At 39.9% G+C, this 21,297-nt stretch overlaps 1 protein-coding gene across 6 annotated transcripts in view; it reads right to left on the bottom strand.

Moving 5' to 3' along the window:
- The window catches only part of SYTL5 (synaptotagmin like 5), a 79,899-nt gene that overhangs the window by 42,280 nt on the left and 16,322 nt on the right, over window positions 1–21,297 (bottom strand). For all 6 annotated transcript variants that reach the window (XM_030282590.4, XM_030282617.4, XM_004174940.6 and 3 more), the window contains exons 2-3: window positions 10,963–11,442; window positions 1,553–1,768 (exon numbers count right to left, since the gene is read on the bottom strand). In XM_030282590.4, the coding sequence (XP_030138450.4) occupies window positions 1,553–1,768; window positions 10,963–11,081 (335 nt within the window). In that variant the 5' untranslated portion in view covers window positions 11,082–11,442. The remainder of the gene's footprint in view (window positions 1–1,552; window positions 1,769–10,962; window positions 11,443–21,297) is intronic.

The raw sequence follows: 21,297 nt of genomic DNA, 5'->3' as shown, positions 1-21,297 counted from the left end.
CTAATTTGTCAGCCTATTAGAAAGGAACAAGAGAGAGTATCAAAAGGTTAACTTCAGCCAAGTTATAAGACAGCAACCAATCCCCCTCTGTCACCTATCAAAGGTGGAAATTAAATTGATTTTGACATTATTTGTTCTTGAGCCAGCTCTTGCTCCTCATCCTGTCACCTTGTCTCATCTTTCAAACAACACAGCTACCGTTTGTTTCAGTGTTTTTAGAGAAATTGGAGGTAATGTGGCAGGGTCAACAAATCCCTTTTTCTTTTCTTCATTTTTAAATGAACACAGCCTTGTGTTTGCTGTTCTCCATGCTGTCACCTCACTTGCACCCCAGCACTTCTGAAAGGCACAGCACTGACATTATCTCAGGAACAGCCTGAGGTAAAGTACAGGGACCTCAGCCAGGCTCCTACCAATTTAAAATCATTTCACAAATCAAACACGTAAACATATTTTGTCTCAAGAGGTGAGACACTGTCCTTCGGATGTGCTCCCTTGGATGCAGAGGAGGTTAAGGCTCCTACTTAAAAATGGATGCAACCTTCTAAAGCTAACGCAGGAAGACACAAACCCTAAACTCTGTGCCCTGCTGTGGTAATTTTTCACTGATTATCTAGGTAGCAAAAGTCTTGACAGAACTAGTGATTTGGGTTTACTTCCTGAAACAATTTACAGAAAGCCTTCCCTTCGTGATCTCATGAGTTTGAAGGTCTGTTAAAAAAAAAAAAATCCCTCAAATTCTTTTTTTATCACATATCTTTCTTACATTATCCAGTCCTTACACCAGGATATATAAATGAATTTTGTTGCCCAATACATTTCTCCTTTCCTTCATGGTTATCTTATCAAATCAAGAAAAAAAAAAAAATCCCGTATTACCAAACTACTCAAGTGAATTATTCTTCCAAGTCTTTGGAAAACAAGCTAGTTGAAACTGGCTTGGAATTGGGAAAAGAGATATTGCAGCAAATGAAACCCCCAGATAATCCTCTCCCCTTGCGAATTCTCTGTAGGGGGATGCACAATGGTAGCACAAAATCACTGCCAGGGGTTTCCTATTACCATCCGAGTAGCAGTTGCCTCTGGGCAGTTTTCCTTATCTCCTGTTAATAGGCCCATCAATGTCTTGCCACATGACTCAGAGGTAACACTCTCCAGGAGCCAGTTCTGTTTGACAGGTGACTCAGAATAACATCAACCCATTGTGAGCTGCTCCGCCCAGAGAGGAGGAGCCAGGCATTCCCACCTGGATAAAACCAGGGATTTCTAAACAAAGAGGAAGCCTTTCCACACGTTTCCGAGAAGATGCAGCAACCACATCTGCCATTCCAAGAGGACTGCAGCCACTCCAATTTGGACTGCTACCAGCACACTGACCAGAGGGGTGTCAGGTTATATTCTGACTTTGTCAGTAGTCTTCCTTTTATATCACTGCATGTATTTTTGTCTTTTTTTTCCCCCTTTTCCCAATAAATTGTATTTCTGACTTAAAGTCTCTCACTAGTTTTACTTTCAAACCAGAACACGTGGGAATAAAACCTGCCGCACTTACGCGATCTTGGCGCACACCGAGCACTTCCAGTGCCCCTCGGCTCCCAGCACGCGGCACGTGCTGCACACCCGCAGCCTGCAGCTCTGGCACGGCTCTCCCCTGCCAAAAATGAAGCCCAGGCTTTTCTGGCAGCGAACACAGACCCTGCTGTTCTCCTGCTGAGAGTGGCGGTTTCCGCCTTTCCTTCTCACTTCCAGAAGCTCATTTCTCAGTTTCCTAGAAGTAAAAAAAAAAAAAAAAATTTTCATTTGGAATTCCAACTCAATGATCTGTAAGAACTTATTAACAGATTAACATTTTATGCTAAAAATACAAGACGTGAGTAATTGCAATTTTTTTTTTTGTTGCATTTGCTGTATTTCTTGACACACACAGGACACAGAATAAATCTATTCCCCAGCTGTCAGACATGCAGTCAAGAGGAAAATCTGGTAGATCACTATGAGTAAATGCAGGGAGCTGAGCAGTTCTGGACAACTGATAAACCATCTTTGCTTGTCCTTCATCAATAATTCAAGTCATGCTTAGCCCACATTTACAGCAACTCAGAACTGAGACTATCCAGTGCATGCACTGAAGGAAAAGAAGAAAATATTTTCTACAATTAGTATGCATTTAATAATATGCCAGTGCAGAGTTAGGTAGGAGTATATATGCAATTCTGTACTAGTTAATCAAACCCTTAAAAGAGCCCAAACCAAAAGATCTAAATAGGTAGTGGCGTTATGCTGTGATGACACAAGCAAAGTAAAAAAGGAAAATGCCAGTTTAAATGTGTGACTTGCAGATCTTACCAGTTCTACCAGCAACTTTACAGAATAAAAATATTTGTGTTTAAGACTAGATTTTGAAGTCTGCAGTTTCAATGGCCAATGAGTTGGGTCATTAACAAGAAAACAACTGTGAGATGCAACTAAACTCAGTGGCTGCTAAATTCTTTCAGTTTTGCATGCCTGGGTGTTGCTGTGTCCCCATTACCCCACCCTTCCCTATGCTGTCTTTCATACCCATCATCAGCCAGGAGCCCCCAAAGTCTCAGACATGAAGCATTCCAGTTCACTGAAATCACTATCTCTGTACAAACATAGATGCTTAAGGGGAGGATTTATAAACCTGCTGCCACCTTCACCTAAAGATCAGAAAAAATGTGCCAGAAGAAAACCACATGGAAGATAAAATCAGTGAAAGATTGCAGATTGCAGCCCAGTAAAGGAGGCCAGGAACACTGCTTGGGCCACCAGGGAGTCAGCTCTGACAGAATTAGGTTATTTGTGGATAGAAGATTGGCTTGCTAAAAGATTGGCCAGCATTTTGCTTCCCACTGGGATCCCATGAACAGCAGCTGCTCTGCAGCCGCCTGACCTGCAGCTGTTCAGCCTCTGACAGTTCTAGAAAAGGGCATGTCCAATCCCTCCAGGCAGCAGCTGCAAATCCCAGTCAAGGCCTTTGCTCTGCTCTCCTCACCTCTTTCCAGAAGTGAGTGCTTCATCCAACTTTAGTCCCTTCTCCACATCCAATCCAAACAGCCTTTCTCTCATGCCTGAGCCTTCAAAAGTCTGGCCAGGATTCAGGTGCTTTCTTGGTACTTTGCTAACTGTTATTGCAGTTTATTGATTGCATCTTACATCTCACTTCCTGCAGAGATGCTTTTGGTGCCAGGCACGTGTCCATTTCCTTCTGTGAGTCAGCTCCAAATGCAGACAGTGTTGTGCTGTGCTGTGAAACAGTGATTCTGGTGTTGCCACTGTGCACAGAGAAGGGAGATGATCCCTATTTTTGCCAGCCCAATCCTTGGATCTACTTTCCAAACATCAAAACTCATCTGCTTCTTCTGGACTGAGCAACCCACCACCAGCATGTTCTTGACCACAGCATTTTCAAAAGAAACACCACATCTATCCGCTTGAATAGCAAATACACCTTTAGGTGCTTGTGAAGACCTCTAATTACCACTGAGTTTATGGTCACTCACATCTCACTAAACATCAAACAACATTCACAAATGTTTAATGATTTACTGTCACCCCTCCAGCAATGTGAAGTTGTCTGAGATAAAGTGCTCTGCCACATGGCCACTTTGAGTACCAGCTGACCTTAGGGAAATTTGTAAAGACTGATTGTGCTTTCACACAGTGAGAGGTATTGCAGCACTTTCCAGTTCAAATTCACTTTGCCCTGGACTTTTGCAATGACCTCAGGAGCTGGAATTCCAGAAAACCTGTCTGACCTGTGAGGACTGAGGCCAAGAAGATGTTATGTACATTGGCCTTTTCCACACGCTTTGTCACTGGATCCTCTATCCCACCCAGCAGCAGGCCCACACCTTTCCTTGCGTTCCTTTAGCCTCCATTTTCTCAATTACAGTGTTCTCTTGTTCATCTCACACAATTTGATTGCCAAACTGGACCACAACTTCTTTACCTGATCATTGGTCATTCTCTATCTCATTTTTTCCATGGTTTCCTGTCAAAACTGGGAATTTTTATACAGCAGAACCACCAAGGAATGTTCAACAGAGAGTCTTTGACAGACAACTTAATTTTCACTTTTTATTCAGGTTTGCAATGATTTGGTTCATCTCATACCACAGAACTAAAGAGGCACAAATAATTCAGTTCCAGTTGCTTTTGGCACTTCAGTATCTGCATGCAAACCAAGCACCTGATCCTTATCCAAGTATCAGAGTAGCTCAGAAGATGAATATTGTTAATCCTCAAATCTCACAAGGGTTAGAATACTATGCACAAGCAAAGGCTTATTTTTTTCAAAACAGATTTATTTCCAGTGGCTTATTTTTATTGAAAAAAATTAAATTAATCATGACCCATTGCATTCAGGAACTTGACATGCAGTTATTGGCAGTTGCCATGTTTTTGGCAATAATCACTGTGTCCTGTGCACTGCATCCAGGTGTCTAATGGTGAAACAGTCTCCACTGAACTCCTTCCACTCCAGCCTTCTCCCTCCCCACTGCAACTTTCAGACCCTTTTGTGCTTAGTTAGCACAAAATCTGTTTTAAATAGTTCCAATTTAAAATTGGGAAGTGTCTAAAGGCCCAAAACAATAAACAGAGCATTTTTTTTTTTTGATAGTTTACTTAGAGATCAACATGTTGAAAAACTTATCAATGTTCTTGTGACATAAAAAGACATTATTCCTACTCTTCAGTAGTGGTGATTGCAACAGTATTTTCCAGTGCTTGTGTGAAACACAATCTAAAATTCTTGTCAGGTGATAACTGATCTGCTAACAATAGAAAATCTAAGAAGTGTTTGTTTTCTTATTTTTTAATATAAATTGCCATTGATGACTTCCAGAGAACTGAGAGAAAATAAATCAAACCACAGATAGTCCACTAAATTAAACAAATAAGAAAGAAAAAATTTAAAAAAGAAGCAAAGAGTGCATGGACAGATCCACTGGATATGAACACTCATTTGAGATTCCCCATATTATTTATTGAGCTGAATTTCTGATTGACTGCAACAAATATATTAATATCTTAAGAAAATAAAAAATGGACTGTCTCAAGGGCCAGAAAAAGCATGAGAAGGTGGGTGAGTAATTTGAAAAAATCCATCATCATAACAATCCCTAACCAAGCACAGCTGAGCTGCACTGCTTTCACTGGGCTGAAAAGGGATAAAAGTGCAGCCTGTAGCTGCACTGGCTTACTACTACATTTATTTCCCAGGGCAGGAACCAGGTGGATTATAAACACCCAATTTCCTTGTGCCAATCTAACATTTGCACTCTCCATAATTTTAAAGGAATACATTTAAAGACAGAGTTAGATATTTTTAATCACAAATAGTAAACCATAATTAATCTTTATCAATCTTGTCCTAGTAATATGAAAGGGAAAATAAAACTCAGCAGAAGCCAATTTAATAGGCTTCTGAGAAAAAGAATCCTATAATTCATTGGAGTTTCTAAACCTTTTATTACAATGGCTGTTTGATGACAGACAGCTATTAAAAATAAATTTGATTCTGCCAAGTATATCAGAATATGTAGCCATTTTTCTAAACTATGAATTTATATTAAGATCCCTCTACTGTCTGAGAAAATATGTTAAGCACATTGGAGAAGAGCTCTGTTGTAACCAGGATTCCAAGTAACACTGAATGTGTCAACCTGACCCTTTCCAAAGGTGGACTAAAAGGCCAATGTAAAAACAGGAATCAAAACAAAACAAAACAACCCAACCAAAGAAACTGACTCCAGAATTCACAGCTCTTGGCACAGTTGCCAGAAGCACAGGAATCCCCAAAGCAGTCAGATCCTTCCCTAGGGATGCTGAAAGCAATGAGGCAAAGGTCCTTGTTCCTTCACAAATGCAGCCTCAGGAGATGAAATATTCTCAAACCCCTATAACACTGCAAAGAGGAAGCAATGAGAAGCTTTACCAGATCCATTTTATATTAAAAGTAAGCTTTACCCTAGAGAATATTTATCCCTTAAAAGTAAAATAGCTATACTGCTGCAAGAGGAAAGACATTCTCTGCCCAAGCCATTTACTTAGATAAATGCCATAATTTCCTTTAACTCTGTAAGCATTGTCCACTTGCTTTAAGTTAAGTAACTTTCCCTTTAATACCAAACTGACTGGTTTGGATGCTTTTTTTTCTATTTCAGTAGGATTTTAGAAAATTTTATTCTGTACTTTTTTCTACCTCACCTCCTCTCTATTACTTAAAAAACCAAAACCAAACAAACTGTTAAATGTAATAGCATACATAATTCCTGAGTTTGATTTTCAAATTTTTCCTGGATCTTCTTTCTCCCCATTTCAAAACCTTTTTTCCTCTGAAGATGTAGAACAGCATAATCCAAGTATACCTAATTTTATTTTGCCATTCTAAATTTCCAGAGTTCAACGGGTCATAAAAAATTGAATTAAAAATAAAAAAGGTCAACCCTCTCCCTCCCTCAGTCAATTATAATTAAAGAGTTTGGCAGATAAAAAAATTGAATTGCTTTTGCACAGATGAATAGAAATATCCTTGTTCTGAATCTGTGAAGCTGCTAACTTAGGAACTAGAGAATTTTTCTTTGCAGGAACCAGCATCAACATACTTGAATATGAGGAAGAAAGGCAATTTTCTTTCCAGACTGATTCTCACTATCTTCTCCAAATTCAGCCAGATTCCCTTCCCTGTCTGGCACAGTATGCAGGAAATAACAGTAAATATTTTTGAGAGTTCACAAAAAGGACTGGGCTATTACCAGCTTCCATTGAGGTCTCCTTAAATTGTAAAACATGAGTACCTGAAGTATTATTTATACTTACTTAATAAGCACTGGTTTTCACATTTTGTTGAAGTAACAGATTAAGATGATAAAAACTGTGTTAAGAGCACCCAAGTAGGGAGGCACATTGATGACAACACAAGGAAACAAGCAAAGAATGAATTTGCAGGGAAAAAGAGATGTGGAATGAGGAGTGATAAAAGAGAGCCCAGTGAAAAGAAGAAAAGGAGGCATGGGAACTGAAATTATACTGGCTATTGTAACGATGGCAAACTTCCATGGATGAAATTTTTCAGGGTAACTTACTTGTCCTCTCAAATAAAAATGGCTACTGATTGGAAAGATTGGAAAGAAATATTGGAAAAACCCAAACAAACAAACAAAAACCAACCAAACAAGCAAACAAACCCCAAAACCCCCACAGATCCCCTGTTGGTTTCTTGCTAGTCCTTACTAAAACAGATTCTCCCAGCATATGAAAATTAATCACCATGAGAAATTCCTTTGCCACTGCAAGATCGTGGTTCTCAAAGAGCACAGGACAGCAAAACAGGCACCTCTGCCCTTTGAAATCTGGCAATAGCAACTCCCCTTGATGGAAAAGTCTCTGATTCAAAAAATAGCAGTGTGCTAAACTGTGTTAAATACACCTCACAAATGACAGGGCTGCCAGACAGGAACTTTGCAGCTTCCAGGTACAGATGGCCAATGTGCTTTAACAGAACACTCTCTCCTTCAAATATTTATCAGCAGTTGTACAGGAACACAGCCCATGCACCATATTACATATGTTATCCTGCAACCATTTTGTGTTTATAACAAGTCCAAATGTATACTCAACAGATAAATCACTTCCCATTCCCAGTCCTCAAACTTCTGCTTTTCTAAAGTACTTGCCTGTAACTACCACATGGTGGTATCCATGCTAACAATTGCTCCTGTATTATAATGAAGTTAATACCATAAATGGTTTCCATGGATCTCTTTGGACTGATAAGAAGATGTCATTTTAGTCAGATGAAAAGACAGGAATGCTAACTTTCCTTGTCAGTACAGATCTGGGGTTGGTGCAATTCTTACACAACCTCTGGCAACCTAAATGCTGACAGAGAGGTTCAAACAAGAACCCATTAAAGCCTTTTATTTGGACAAAACTGCAATTTTCTCAGCACAGCCATTATTACTCTAGCTCCTCTAAAAGCATAGCATTCGTAGCTGTGCTCCATATAGAATGGAAAGGAACTTTGTAATTTAAACCCTAAGAAAATAGTTAAGGTAAGAATTACTGATTTTACTCAAATAATCTTAGTAATTAAAAAAAATGATGGTAATTCAACTGACATAAAAAGCATTATGAAGCAATTTTTAGAGCGCTGCAGGTTTTTTGTACAACTAATCTACTAACAGTTTCAAATCAATATTCAAAGAAAACATCCAGACATGCAAGATGCACACTTAAGAGTTATGAATATAGATCATAATCTTTATTAAAGAGGTTATTTGTATTATCAAAACTAGAACTCAGAAAATGAACTTGATGACTTCTGTGTTTCTCTCTCATGTGGGTGAAATAATTGTGCATCAAACAAAAACACCAGAAGAGCCACCTGCACTCCAGAAAACGAGTATGAGCAGCCATAGTAAAAACAACGCTTAACAATTTTATTATTAGAACATCCTCCCGCATTTACCTTTGCTTTCACAATGAATAGGAAGGTGTTTTTAAGTTGCAAGGGCTTTTGAAAACTTATAGGAGGAGAAAAATAAAAAAAACAATTATCAAGATAGATTCAGAAGGAGTGGAACAGGATAATAAGAATTCCTCACTACAATGTACAAGTAAGCATCTTCCCAGAGTGGAAAATGCCTTCAAAATAAATAAAAAGGGACTTGCTCTTCAGCAAAGTACTTCAATAAAGTATATAACAGATTGTACCAAATGGAATTTTAAAGAGAACAAATGTTCCCCTGAAGTGTGCTTATAAGCCGTGATTATAGATTCATGCCAAATTGTACTGAGAAAGAAAAATTAAAAAGTCTCATAGGAAGCAGTTAACTGTCTAATTCTTTATAGATTTTATATTCTGGAAATCTTTTATAGACCACATTCCATTGTTATCAGACAAAGTATGGTGTAGTGACAATAAATACAAAGCCCATTGGTTCATACACAGGTGCTAGAAGTATGCATGAGCACCACATTGCATCATTAGTTATTCTAATTAGCATTTTATTTCAGATTAGCTTGATTTTGAGTATTTTCTTAGGGTATTTTTTTACCAAAATACTGATAAGCCAATACCACCTGCCACTTCACTGAACTGCGCTGAACTGTCCCCTCCAGGGGTGCTGCAAGTTTCCAGACTTAGCAGATTTAGCAGAGTGAATTCCAGCAGTGCCATAAAGAAAATCTGGGGGGTTAAGACGTCATATTAAAAAAAAAAAAAAATTAAAAAAAAACAAAAAAAACCCCCCCCCAAAAAAAAAAAAAACAGAAACAAAAGAAACCCCAAGCTAATCAAATGAAACTAAGCAGAAAACCCCACAAAACCTCAGGATTTCGGGAAATTACAATAGCAGAAAAAACTTTCAGGGCCTTCAAGAATCCAGTGATCTGATACACTCCATACTGATGCCTTTGACAGATGATTATTGGCACATCACACATTTCCAAGGCCATGGCCTCAGGAAACCAAAATAATTTATTTGAAATTTTTATTTTATTACTAAACAGAGCAGAATGCTCTGGAACAAACAGTGCTCCATCTGTTTTCTTTTTCATCTCACAAACCATTAAGGAGACAAAAATGATTAATTTGCCCACACCACCTAAAAGAAACACCTTTTTTTCCAGTCGGGCAGCAGCAGAAGCAGACAGTTTTCACCCCCTCCTTTCAGATGAGCCACTGTGCTCCCCCAGGTAAATGGGCTGCACACCAACAGGGGCATTGCACTCAGACTGGGTTCAATTGAAAGAGAAAAGCTTTCAAAACCTGTGGCTAACTCTGCATAGGTTTCCAAATAGTGGAAAATAATTAATTAATTAATTTCCATTAATTTTCAAATTATTAAATTTCCATTAATTTTCAAATAATGATTTTAAACAGTAGAAGCTTCTGACGGTGCTGAACATACACCTTTGCAATGTCTAAAATTTCTTTGTACAATGCCTAAAATATTTTTAGAAAATCAAAGGGAAGAACAATGCAGCCTGGCCTTGGGATTCATGGACAGAAACCAGCAAAGGCTGGAAATTTTCCCTCTGTCACTTGTTATATTCAACACCCTCACCAACACCCAGTGCTGTATCCATCCCCACTAAGCCTCTCAGAACCAACACTGTATGAAACTTCAAAAGAGCAACAGGGGGGAAGTGAAATGAAGCAGCCAAACCATCCTTGAAAAGCAAAGGGACCTTTCCAGAACTGATACTTAGCTGAGCTAACTCAAACTGAGCTTTCTAAAACTGCTGACTCAGCCTGCCTCCTCGCATTGTTCTCAACTTTGATTTTTACTTTTCTGGGTAGAAAAAGAACACATGGGCTCTATTAACACTCTGAGACTCTACTTCTCCCAAGAGTGACTTTTGAGAAAAAAAACTGAGATTTTAAATTGTATTTGTTAATAATTCTAAGTAATTTGGAAAATGAAGTGTCCCTCCTCCCTATTCTGTAAGGCCCACAACAGAAAGAAGGACACCATCATGCATTGGTCCCATGCTGTAGGAAGTCCTGAACAGAGGCAGATGCCAACTTTCTGTCCCTCTGACACCTTCCAAACTTCTGTCCCTCAGTCAGCTCTGAAGGCAGGCTCTGTGCAGCTCCTCTCAGAGGTAGAGCCTTCCTAAAACTTTCCATTTACAGGGGGAAATTCAGCCAAATCAGACTAAATTTACATAATCTGAAATTTAAGAAACACTGCTGCGTATTTTTGCACTTGTTATCTTTCTATAGTTTTGTCTTGAAGCAATGGACATGATTTTTGTTTACTGAGAACCACATTAGCAAGCAATTTTCTTTTTAACACACTTGAACTTACAATTTCCTGTGTCATCTCACAGCACTCATCGTTGTATGAGGTGTACAGAAAACCTCCAGTGGGTACCACAAAAACATCTACCAACCACATATGCAAAAGCAATAACAAAAAGGATTACCTGATTCTTTTATCTTCAACTTTTTTCAAGTACTCATCTCTCTTCAGTACTCCCAATATTGTTTCCCTTTCGTGTTCCAACAAAAATGACAAATTGATGATCTCCAAGTGCTTTGTCATGATCCTTCCACAGTCACTCCAGCAATGACCACTTTGCCCAATCAATACTCCAATGATTTATTTGCACAAGTCCAAAGGCACGTTTGTGGCAGAGTTACAAGATCCTCACAGTCAAGAGGTATTTTGAAAAATGCTTCTTTAAATTAACTGGGTGTCAAGATTTTATTGCTTTTCCTTCCAGCTACACAAGAAATAAAGGTTTCTCCTTTGTTTCTTCCTTGGGAGAGGCAGTCATGTATGTTCCTGGTGATTGAAGGCCCTTGGGTCCTGGGCAATGCATCCACCACAGCTGCAGAATCAGCTTCATGAATAATTGCAGTTTGGAGCCACAAAGTCACTGGGTATATTTATATCAAACTACCTGAAAGCCAAAACAAATTGTATGGGTGATTTTGAAATTACCATCAGAGTCTGATTTGATAAAAGCTAAATCTAGCAATGGTTTGGAAGCCACTGAAGAACGGCCTACAGACTTAAGAGGCTGTCTCAGGGGCTACTTACACAAAACTGGCATAAAAGTTTGGTGTTTTTTCCTAAGAAAAGAGTAAAAAAAATTGTAAAAAAATCATCAGTAAGAAAACAGGACAGGAAGGTGACGCACAAACTGAAGCACAGAAGTCATTGCAAGGCAGAAATACAAATCAGGAGTGCCAGTTTTGAGCTTCTTATCACTGAAAATTGGGAAACAAGTAAACCATAAACAAATACTTTTGGTTAGATTGCTGTCCTAAACATACAACAGCTAAGTAATAAAAAAAACACATGGGAAAAAAATATTGTTATTCTCTGCATTTATTTTAATAGGAAAAAACAACACACACACACCCCCAAAAATCCCAATGCTGGACCATTAAGTTTGTTCTTCAATTCTTGAAAAAGGTGTTTCTATTCATGCCATAACACCAAGTTACTTGTAAGCAAAATGAAGAAATCCAACATGTGAACTGTTCTTTGTTATTATCAAGAAGGTCAGGTTCTTCCTTGAACTGCTTAGAAAAATTCCTGGTGAAAGCACTTTTAACCCAATAGATCCTAACATCAGCAGACTGGGGAGCATGGGGCATCAGCACAAATCTCACAGAGTCATTGTTTGTGTGGTCAAGGAGCTCTGAAATTCTTTTTGCTGATTTTTCCTTGCAGGGGCAGCATGGGTGACATGAAGCATTATTCTCAAAGGCGCTTATTATTTTTAACTGGGGGAAAAAGGACCAGGTTTTATTGGAAATGGAAAGCCAACAGGTAAAGGGGAAAGACTGAGAGAAACAATTAGAAATTCTGGACAACAAAAGTGTTGAAAACTATCTCTGACCCTTTATTAACCCATTATTGGGTTGATGACGTGCTACAGGTAAGCAGGGTTCTTGCAGAACCCTGCAAGCAGGCTGCCAAGAAAAGTCTACCTTGTCAGATATTCTGGAACTGGGAATTCAGGGAAGATAAAAGCTGCTTGGTAAGGTTAATTTTACATCTGGTAATTTCTTCTCAGCTTTTCTTTTAACTCTAAAGAGATTAGTATTTCTACCAGACCAGAAAAAGCCTCAAATATTCCCTTTGACTAAGTGTGTTACTGATCCTTGAATGTCCTGGGAGAATTTTCTCTCAGTGCAGGTAGGCACACATGACATCCAGAATTTCTAAAGCCATAATTGGGAATCCAGTTATTTAATTTGCCACATGGAGGGTCAAATACACAGAGCCCAGAGCAGAACTAAGCACTGGTAAGACTGATGAGACCACAAACTCTCAGATAAGTCAGACAAAATTTCAGAGAGTGCTACACACTCCTGGCCAGATGTAAATCAGATGAAAGATCATTCCATTTAGTTTCTTACAGGGAAGGAATCCTAAAACACACTGGTTTATTCAACAAAATTCTGGTATCTCATGCTGACAACTATATTATGGTGTAGTCTGTGAATCTTGACTAGAAATCATTACAGTCTTGTTTTAAAGTCAACAGAAATTATGTCAGAGTTTGCAACATGAAGAATAATGTGGAGCATTATGAAGTTTATGAGATGGACAGATAGACACAAATTACATTCATGCTACCCACATTAACAGAAATATGTTTGTAGTAGAGTCTATTCTTATAGAATGACTATAATCAACTGCAGTTGAATTCACAATGCTTTGTGTGGAGTTCTTTCTGTTTTTTACTGGACATTCCTTGGAATTTATTCTTCAGTCACACCTATGACCAAAATATTGTGGATTTTAACTGTCCTTATCACCTAACAGAGGGATTTATCAGCTATCAGGAAATAAAATTTTACCTGCTTATGTGTTCAACCAGTTTTATGTAGATTAAAATACATTGTCAATTAGCAATAGAATCTTCCTACAGAACCAGGATGGCTGCCTGTTTAATGATCTCATACTCAGTATTAGCAAGATGTAAAACCTCCACAATGAGAGTCTTAAAAAGCAGCATTCTCCACTTATCTTATTGCTTTGGTGGGGGAACAGCTCCAGCACACTGAGCACATCAGCAATGCATGTATTGAGTTCCGGCTGCAGTGACAGACCTGATGCTGGAGCTGCCCAGTTTTCCTCTCTGCCACCTGTCCAACACATGTGCACCTACCAAATGACTGACAGTAAGATTCAGACTCACCTCCCCTTCCAGATTTTCTTCTGCACTATGAAATTACCACTCAAAAATATTATTTCCTAACCAGATACTCCCTCCCTGATGAAACTTCAGCAAGAAGACTCAAGAGAAACTCCTCTTTGCTCAGACAGGCTTCCTCCTAAACATGCTACACTCAGGAGCTCTGCCTAGGTAATATTCTGTACCCCAGGCTAGCTGAAGTAGTGGCAGCAGTTAACTTTGTATAAAACAGGTTTTCCCAACTCTTTTATAATTCTTGGACAATATTACCCTAACTTTTAGGACTGAAGACACTGCAGGTATCTTTATCCCTAAGGAACCACATCTAGTAAAAAATCTTTGGTCCTGCATCCTCCATCACTCAGACATATTCTGTATGGAAGCTCTAAAGACTGCTGCTTGTTCTGCCATGTGCTGGTACAAGATGTGCCAAAACCTCCCCCACCCCAGGGAAGGAAATCTCCTGGTCTGGCCCCCTGCCCTCTGTGGTAAGTGCTGGGCACCACTGTGGCACATATAGCTGTTAAACAGGAGAACAATGACATCACAACATTTGCTCTATTAGAAAGGAGACTAATGAGTAAAGAGATACTGTTTTTAATAATCTACCACTTCCCTGCTTTAGACAGCACATTATTAGATACCAGGCCTGTATTTCAAATTAAGACTTAATAGGAAAATTTGCTCTTCTCCTTTCCCAAACTACTTTTGCTCTCTCTCTAAATGGTCCAGAATAAATTAGCTGACAAAAGCTGAATCGTGAATCAACCTAGGGCTTAAAAACAAAACCAGTCAGCCAGCCTTTAAAAGGTGACAATGCTCCTTTTAACAGACTTGTGATATTTTATTAAGCAGCCCTGGGGCTGATTAGGAAATGTAGTTGTTTTCATCCTAAAGTGAGTGAGGATTTCACACAACGAGCATTTGAGGAGCACTAAAATGTGAATTAGGACACTGAGAAAAATGCAAACCTCCCCTAAAAGGATGGGCTTTGTTCTAATATACATACAATACGTAGAGAGAACATTAATTTCTTAAGCCAGAGTAAAGCAAAGGTCTGATATTAGATGAGCCGAGGACGGAGACACTTCTTTCATCCCTGCTCTACTGTGACATAATCCCAAGGCTGTATGTAAGTGAGATTCTCAAGCAGGTGGTTGTTATCCCTTGCCTTGTGGGAAGGGTAGAAAAGATGCTCGAGACTATCCCCCATGCTTTTGTCACTTCTTTTACCCCCAGAGAAATGTATCTCTAGAATGGAGTTTTACTGTCTGAAGCTACTGTTGTGGGAAGATACATTACAAATAACATGCATTTATTAGCATAAGACAGCAAAATTAGACAAAAATTAATAAAAAGGTACAGTTTATCCTGCATATAACTGCACCCACTGCACACAGGTACCATGTCTATCCAGAGAGCATTTGCTTACCCTCCCAACACAAAAGAATTAAGGATTGCTAAAAATAAACAACACAAAAAAGCAGGGGAAAAAAAAAAAAGCTTTAACACACCACTTATTTTTGCTAGTTCTAGCCACGTTTTTTTGTGATTACAGCACCCCCAAAACTGAACCTCCCTGAGGGTCATCAGTTCAGAGTCACAGGAATTATGGTGAATCCACTTCAATCAGTGAGATTTGCAGTTACCACAGGCTCAGGGACCATGAGTGTTCCTGCCATGGGCATCCTCCCAAGCTCAGCAAGACAACACTCATCTGCACACCAAAACACTTTTGCTTCATCTCTCCCATCTTCCTGGGACAGAGGAGAAGCATCCTGCTCTCTAGAGTCAGAGCTGAAAGGAAGCAAGATGAAGGGAGAGAAATTATCTTCTTTTCTTCAATGGCTCTGCCACCAAATTGCCTGAAGCAAGAAATCGCTCTCACGGCTGAACCATTATGTTTACTTAATGGAAGCCAGGACATGGAACAATTTAGTGACTCAGCAAGAGAGGCAACATTTTCCACATGCACTGACTGCAGTGGCACAGGAACCACAGCATTGCCTCACATTGCTTGAGTGGTAGAGCCTCAACCTACTGCCGACAGGAAACTCTTTGCCAGCAGAGAAATATTGTTTGCACTGCTATTTACTAGCATGGGGGTATTTAGGATAGGCACAAACTGTGTCTTCATACTGGTAAGGAAATTCCTAACAAGAGTAGCTGAATGCAGCATGGTGTAGTGACTGTGTAATTGGTTTTTGCCACTTAATAAGCTGAGATAGATCATCTCCTGACAAGGCACCAATCATTGCTTGAACCAAAGCTGCATGAGGTACAACAGCCCAGCGGGAAACTCTGCAGGAACAGGATTAATGGCATTATTGACTCTTCCCTGTGCTTCAGGAGGCCATGGGTTCCACCTCCCAGCTCAGTGCTGGCACTGTAGATCACAGCATGATGAATCTAAATCCAGTGCACACAGCTTCAACACTCAAATGAAAAGAGGCACATATCATTCAGGTGCTGCTTAAAACACACGCTCTGTATGCTGAGTTCATTCACATGGGGGCCTGAAGTAAAACTCAAAACTAAGATTGCATCAGCAGGCAGTCACCAAAGCATGGTCCACATCCACAGCTGTTTTTCTCTTTTCTGAGGCCCACAGCCATATGTAAAAGCCAATGATGGAGGAAGGAGGGGGAGGGCTGCCCACGTTAATTCTAATAAAATGGCAGGAAGACATAAAAATGCACAAATGTAAAGCTTACCATGCTGAAACTGTAGTGTCCAGCTTGGTTTCCCCTGCTCTCACTTAAGCATGCTGTTTGCAGAATGCCATGAACAGGAGCAAGAAAAACCAGCTTCGCTTCCCAGCAATGTATTTACAAAGGGCACACGCCCAGGTGAGCAAACCAAGTGTCAGCAGGTACTGAAGGATCAGGAAATGCTCATTGCACAAAATCAACAAATTTGTAAGGTGAGGACAGCCGGTCAAGACACCAGAGTCAACTGGCAAGAAAGGAAAACCAAGCCACGCTTGTTGAATGTGATCTTGGTTAATTGCACACGGATTAGACCGAGTGAGAGCTCTGGTCAGTATTACAATGTAAACAGCAGATTCTTTGGGCAATCTTCAAAGACCTTTAGAGGTAAGAGCTGGAAGACTTACAAGCTGGGAAGTCATGTACTGCAATGAAGAAAGGATCATGTTCGAGTGACAGCAGCAATGTTTAAAGAGTCATTTAAAGCACAAATTTGTATCAGTGGACTGGAATGAACACAGGCTGAGAGAGAAGCTGAAAATATGATTCCTTGTATCTACTTCTTCCTAACTGGTGTAGGATGAATGTGTTTGACTTCAGAGTAATTAGAAAAAGTCAGATTTGTTAATCAAACAAACCCAATGGATTCAGAAGCAGTTCATTTTTTAGGTTGGGCACAATTCCAGTTGTCTGGAAATGTCTTGGCAGAGCTGTCATGCCCCTACCTACAGGACTGCAGATCTCTGCAACCACAGGCAATGCCTGCAAGCTATATCTAATTGCTACAATTACTGTAATAATATTTCAAAACCAAAATCATGAGTGTTTAAAGACTAAAGCAATAATGTTAAAGCTCATTAAGTCTATGGAGCAGACCTTGCTGTGTAAGAAAGCAGTAAATTAACTTGCCTGACTGTACAAATAAAAGATCTAGGACTAAGCTCAGCACTGACAACCAGATCATTCATTAAACATTGCTCCTTCTACAGGTCTCCCTCTGATTGTTTTTTAGCTCTGATAAAAAACATAAAGTAGCACACACCAAAAAAAAAAAAATTTTCAAATAATAAATTACATTTTCTGTTTCCCTGCTGTAGAAATTTAGGCTCATGGAACTGTGCAGTCAGGTTACAACCCTCAGGGAACAGAGAAGAGCACTGCCCAGAGAAAGCTCACTAGGGACCCTGCTGGCTGCCACCCCAACAAGCTGGGCTGATTTTTTTCAAAGTGGGAAAAATGCAGCAGCCATTCAGGCAGGGGATCAAGTGCAGAGCAAACCACAGGCAGAGAGAGCACCAGGCAGTTCATTTGTGACTATAAGCCTCTGCTCCCTAGAGATCCTACAAAACAATAAAAGAATTTAACTACTTCAGAGATGCTTTGGAATAAACAAGTATCTAAGAATCTTTTCTATATTAAGAGAAGATTCAGGGGAATCTGTCATGTTTACAATAATTTCTTTACAAACAGGAAGCAAGGAGTGGGAAGAATGACACAGTAGAGTGGGAAACTTTTTCTTTTGTTTCGCTCATCATTGGGTAAATATGGTTTACCTTCCTGGCTGAGTATTCAGCCAGAAAATATGACATTTCCCAGGGCAAGAATGGAAAGAAAATTCAGTGCATCCATTTGCCAAATCAAAGAAACCAAACAGATCTGAACCAAAGAATGAATGAAGGAAAAATACTTCTGCTATTGCTAAGCAAATAACATCTGTGCAATGTTAAATCAGCCATGAAAATATGAGTTGGGGCTTGAGTCATCTCAGTCTTATTACTTAGTCACAGTGTGTGTGAAGGCAGCAATTCATTCAGCACTGAACTTTACTTTAATACGCTTAAGTCAATCCCTGCATCTTTATAGCTTCCGTGATGAAATGGAAAGAGAGGCAGTAAACTGATGTCTAGAATAGAATGGATTTATACACAGGTGTAAAACAAGTTCTAATATTGACCTTACACATTTTGTTTAATGCATAAATTATGAATTCAACCAAGATTCACCATTATGAAAATGTATCAATTGTTTACTTCTAAAAATCTGTAGCTCCCTTTCCCCACATTAAAATAGACATGGTGTTTCAGGAGCAGGAAAAATCTTGTTGGCATTGAATTCTTGTAGAAACTGAAAGCAAGTGCAGTGCCAGCAAGATTCCAAATTCTTCTTTCTAACTCCCAGAGTTTCTTTACAATATCAACACAGTTTAGGGGAAGTTAAATTGATACATATTGTGCTAGGACATGATTGCATTTGAGACCAGGATCACAGGAAGGTAGTAGCTCACACAGGACACCTCAAGGTCCTTCTCATTTTCATTACAGATCTGGTCACGACCTTTATTCTCCATCCTTAAGTTCCCTGTCTCCTGTTCACTGGGACTTGAGGCTGCAGCCACCATCAGGTGCTGCAGATCTCTGGGGCAGTGGCTGTTCTGCAGCACCATTACAGGGAGCTTCATCTGACATGAAAGTAGCATGGTAGAACAAATGGACTATTTTCATTACTTAACAAGACCTCCTCATAAAAGTACCTGTTTCTTTTAACTGCAGCAAGTGATTGACTGACATATCAACAGGTTAATTTGATTTTTTTTCCCCCAGCAGAATTTTCTCACCAAAAAAACAGCAGCAGATATGCTGTTGTACAGAAATGGATGATGGTTCTTCAAACATGCAATAGAAATCCATTTGTATCTTCAAATTCAAACGTTTTCATTAATTTGCTGAAATAAGAGTACTCCAAAGGAAGTGCCTTCACGTCAGCAAACATTTAATTTTGCAGAAAAACTCATGACTCATCTGAGGTTTAGTCCACTTGAAAAAAAAAAAATCTGTTATTGATTTTGCTTTCTTCATGAACAAAGCAAAATGAATTTCTCTCTGAGCTCTGCAAGAGGGCTGCAGGAGGATTGCTGAGGAACTGCTGCAGAGGCAGACAAGAGGAAAGTAGAATCTACAAGAGGAGCCACTGGGGAAGGCATCATCCACCAAGGCAGTGAGACCCATTCTGGGCTTGGGGAGAAGGCAACACAGACCTGGTGTGAGTGCTTTGAATGAGGAAAGGTGCATGTGGTGTGTGTCTGTAGAAGATGAAATACTCTATTCTCCATGATTTCAGCCTGTTTGATACCAAGTGCTCATTTGCCTTTCTGCCACAACAGTGTGGTGTAGTAAAACTCATTTTACATTGTTCTTGACAGTGAATTTATATTTGATTTAACCGAGCAGCTGGATTTGCATTTTAATGAAAAGAACTAAGTTTGATCTCCATGCATACCAAAGGTATCTAATTATACATTATCTGACTTTTTGCTGAAGAGGTGTGGAAAGACCTTAGGAGATTCACCTGTGCAGGGTAGGGGTGGAGATCAGGGTGGTTTGTGGATTTTGGGTAATCTTTAAAGATCCCTTCTAATTCAAACCATGACTCTATTCTATGATTTCTCCTGACCTAATCATTCCAGTCCCTCTCTATTAGCAACAGAGAGATATAGGCATTTCCAGGGCATGACTCACCTCATCTTCATGGGAGCATTTTACAAAGGTCAGAGGAGCCCTTTTCTGGTAGCATCCGTTTATCTCCACTGACTGTGACAGGGATGAAGCATGACTTCCTCAAACACAGGCTTGCAAAACATGTGAGCAAAAGTGTCCTATTCTCATTTCCAGCATAAAATGGGCTGTTCACTAGGACACTTGTCCAGACATCTACCAGAGGATATAAACAGCTTAATTAGAGAGTGGGATGAGCTTGGAGTGTTGCCTTGTTTTGTTTTACATTAAATACAATGCTACAATGTTTTTCTCTACAAACAGCAAATAAAGCTAACAGGTTTGTTAAATCTTCCATGAAATGCATCAGTGTGTTCCTCCAGAGAATGTGCCTCAAAACGAACATGATTTGAAAGTCTGCATATATAAGAATATAATTTTCCAAAATTCTTGTGGCAGTCAGGAAAAAACCCACAAAAATCTAGTAAGAAAATGTGTTCTCACAGGTTACACTGCTGTCTGTCTGAAGTCTGGGCTGTGCATCAGCTATCAGAGCCCTGAGGATCCCTTTCAGCTGGGCACAGGAGGTAGTGGACTATGTAGAGCTTCCTTCTGCTTCCCATGGTGAGATTTTCAACAAAATGTGTACCCAGGACAGCCCAAAGTAACAGGAGATGGCCTGTGGGGAGCAGCCATGTGTGATTTATGGCTGAGGAGCAGAGTTGGATCAGTGAGAAAGGAGCTGGACTCTGCTGTTGGATCTCCTTAGGACCCCAACGAATCCAGGGGGCCCTTTCAGCAACAGCCTGCACAGACTGTCTGCCAGCAGCAGGCATGGGATCAGCATCCTTTTTCACTCACTGTATGACAAAGAGAGGTGGCAGATTCCTCTGAAAACACTGTTGTTCAAACCAGAGGAACATCTAGGATGGTTTTCATTGCCATTTTAAAGCTCTGCCCGTGCAGTGCAGCCCATCCAGTGCCCCAGATGGATGTCTCCTGAGGCAAAGCCATGCAGCTGAAGCTGCCAGGGCTGAACAGACTGTCTGGCTTCTGTCTGCTTTGCACAAAAAGCAGCCACAACTCTTTGGCAGCACAGACTCCAGCAGTGGTCACTGAGCAGCAGCCAGGGACAGGGCTGGAGGAGTGAAGTTCATTCAGAGTGGTACAAGGGATCACTGTGTGGGAAGTGCTCCAAGCCAGAAGGAACTGGGTACAACTGCTAAAGATCATTTGAGAAATCATGACAGGAGAGGCCAGATGTCCATTGCAGAAATACCTTGTGAGACCTGGGACCTCGACCAGTCTTTGTCAGCAATCTGAATTTTTCAAACAAATTATATCTAATATTCACAATACTATGATAGTTTTTGATAACAGTAAGAAAAGGATCTGAGGCTTTC

The sequence above is a fragment of the Taeniopygia guttata genome, chromosome 1 (assembly GCF_048771995.1).
Source record: "Taeniopygia guttata chromosome 1, bTaeGut7.mat, whole genome shotgun sequence".
Lineage (NCBI taxonomy): Eukaryota > Metazoa > Chordata > Aves > Passeriformes > Estrildidae > Taeniopygia > Taeniopygia guttata.
The sequence above is the reverse complement of the archived record's forward strand: the minus strand, read 5'-3'. Positions and strand labels throughout refer to the sequence as shown.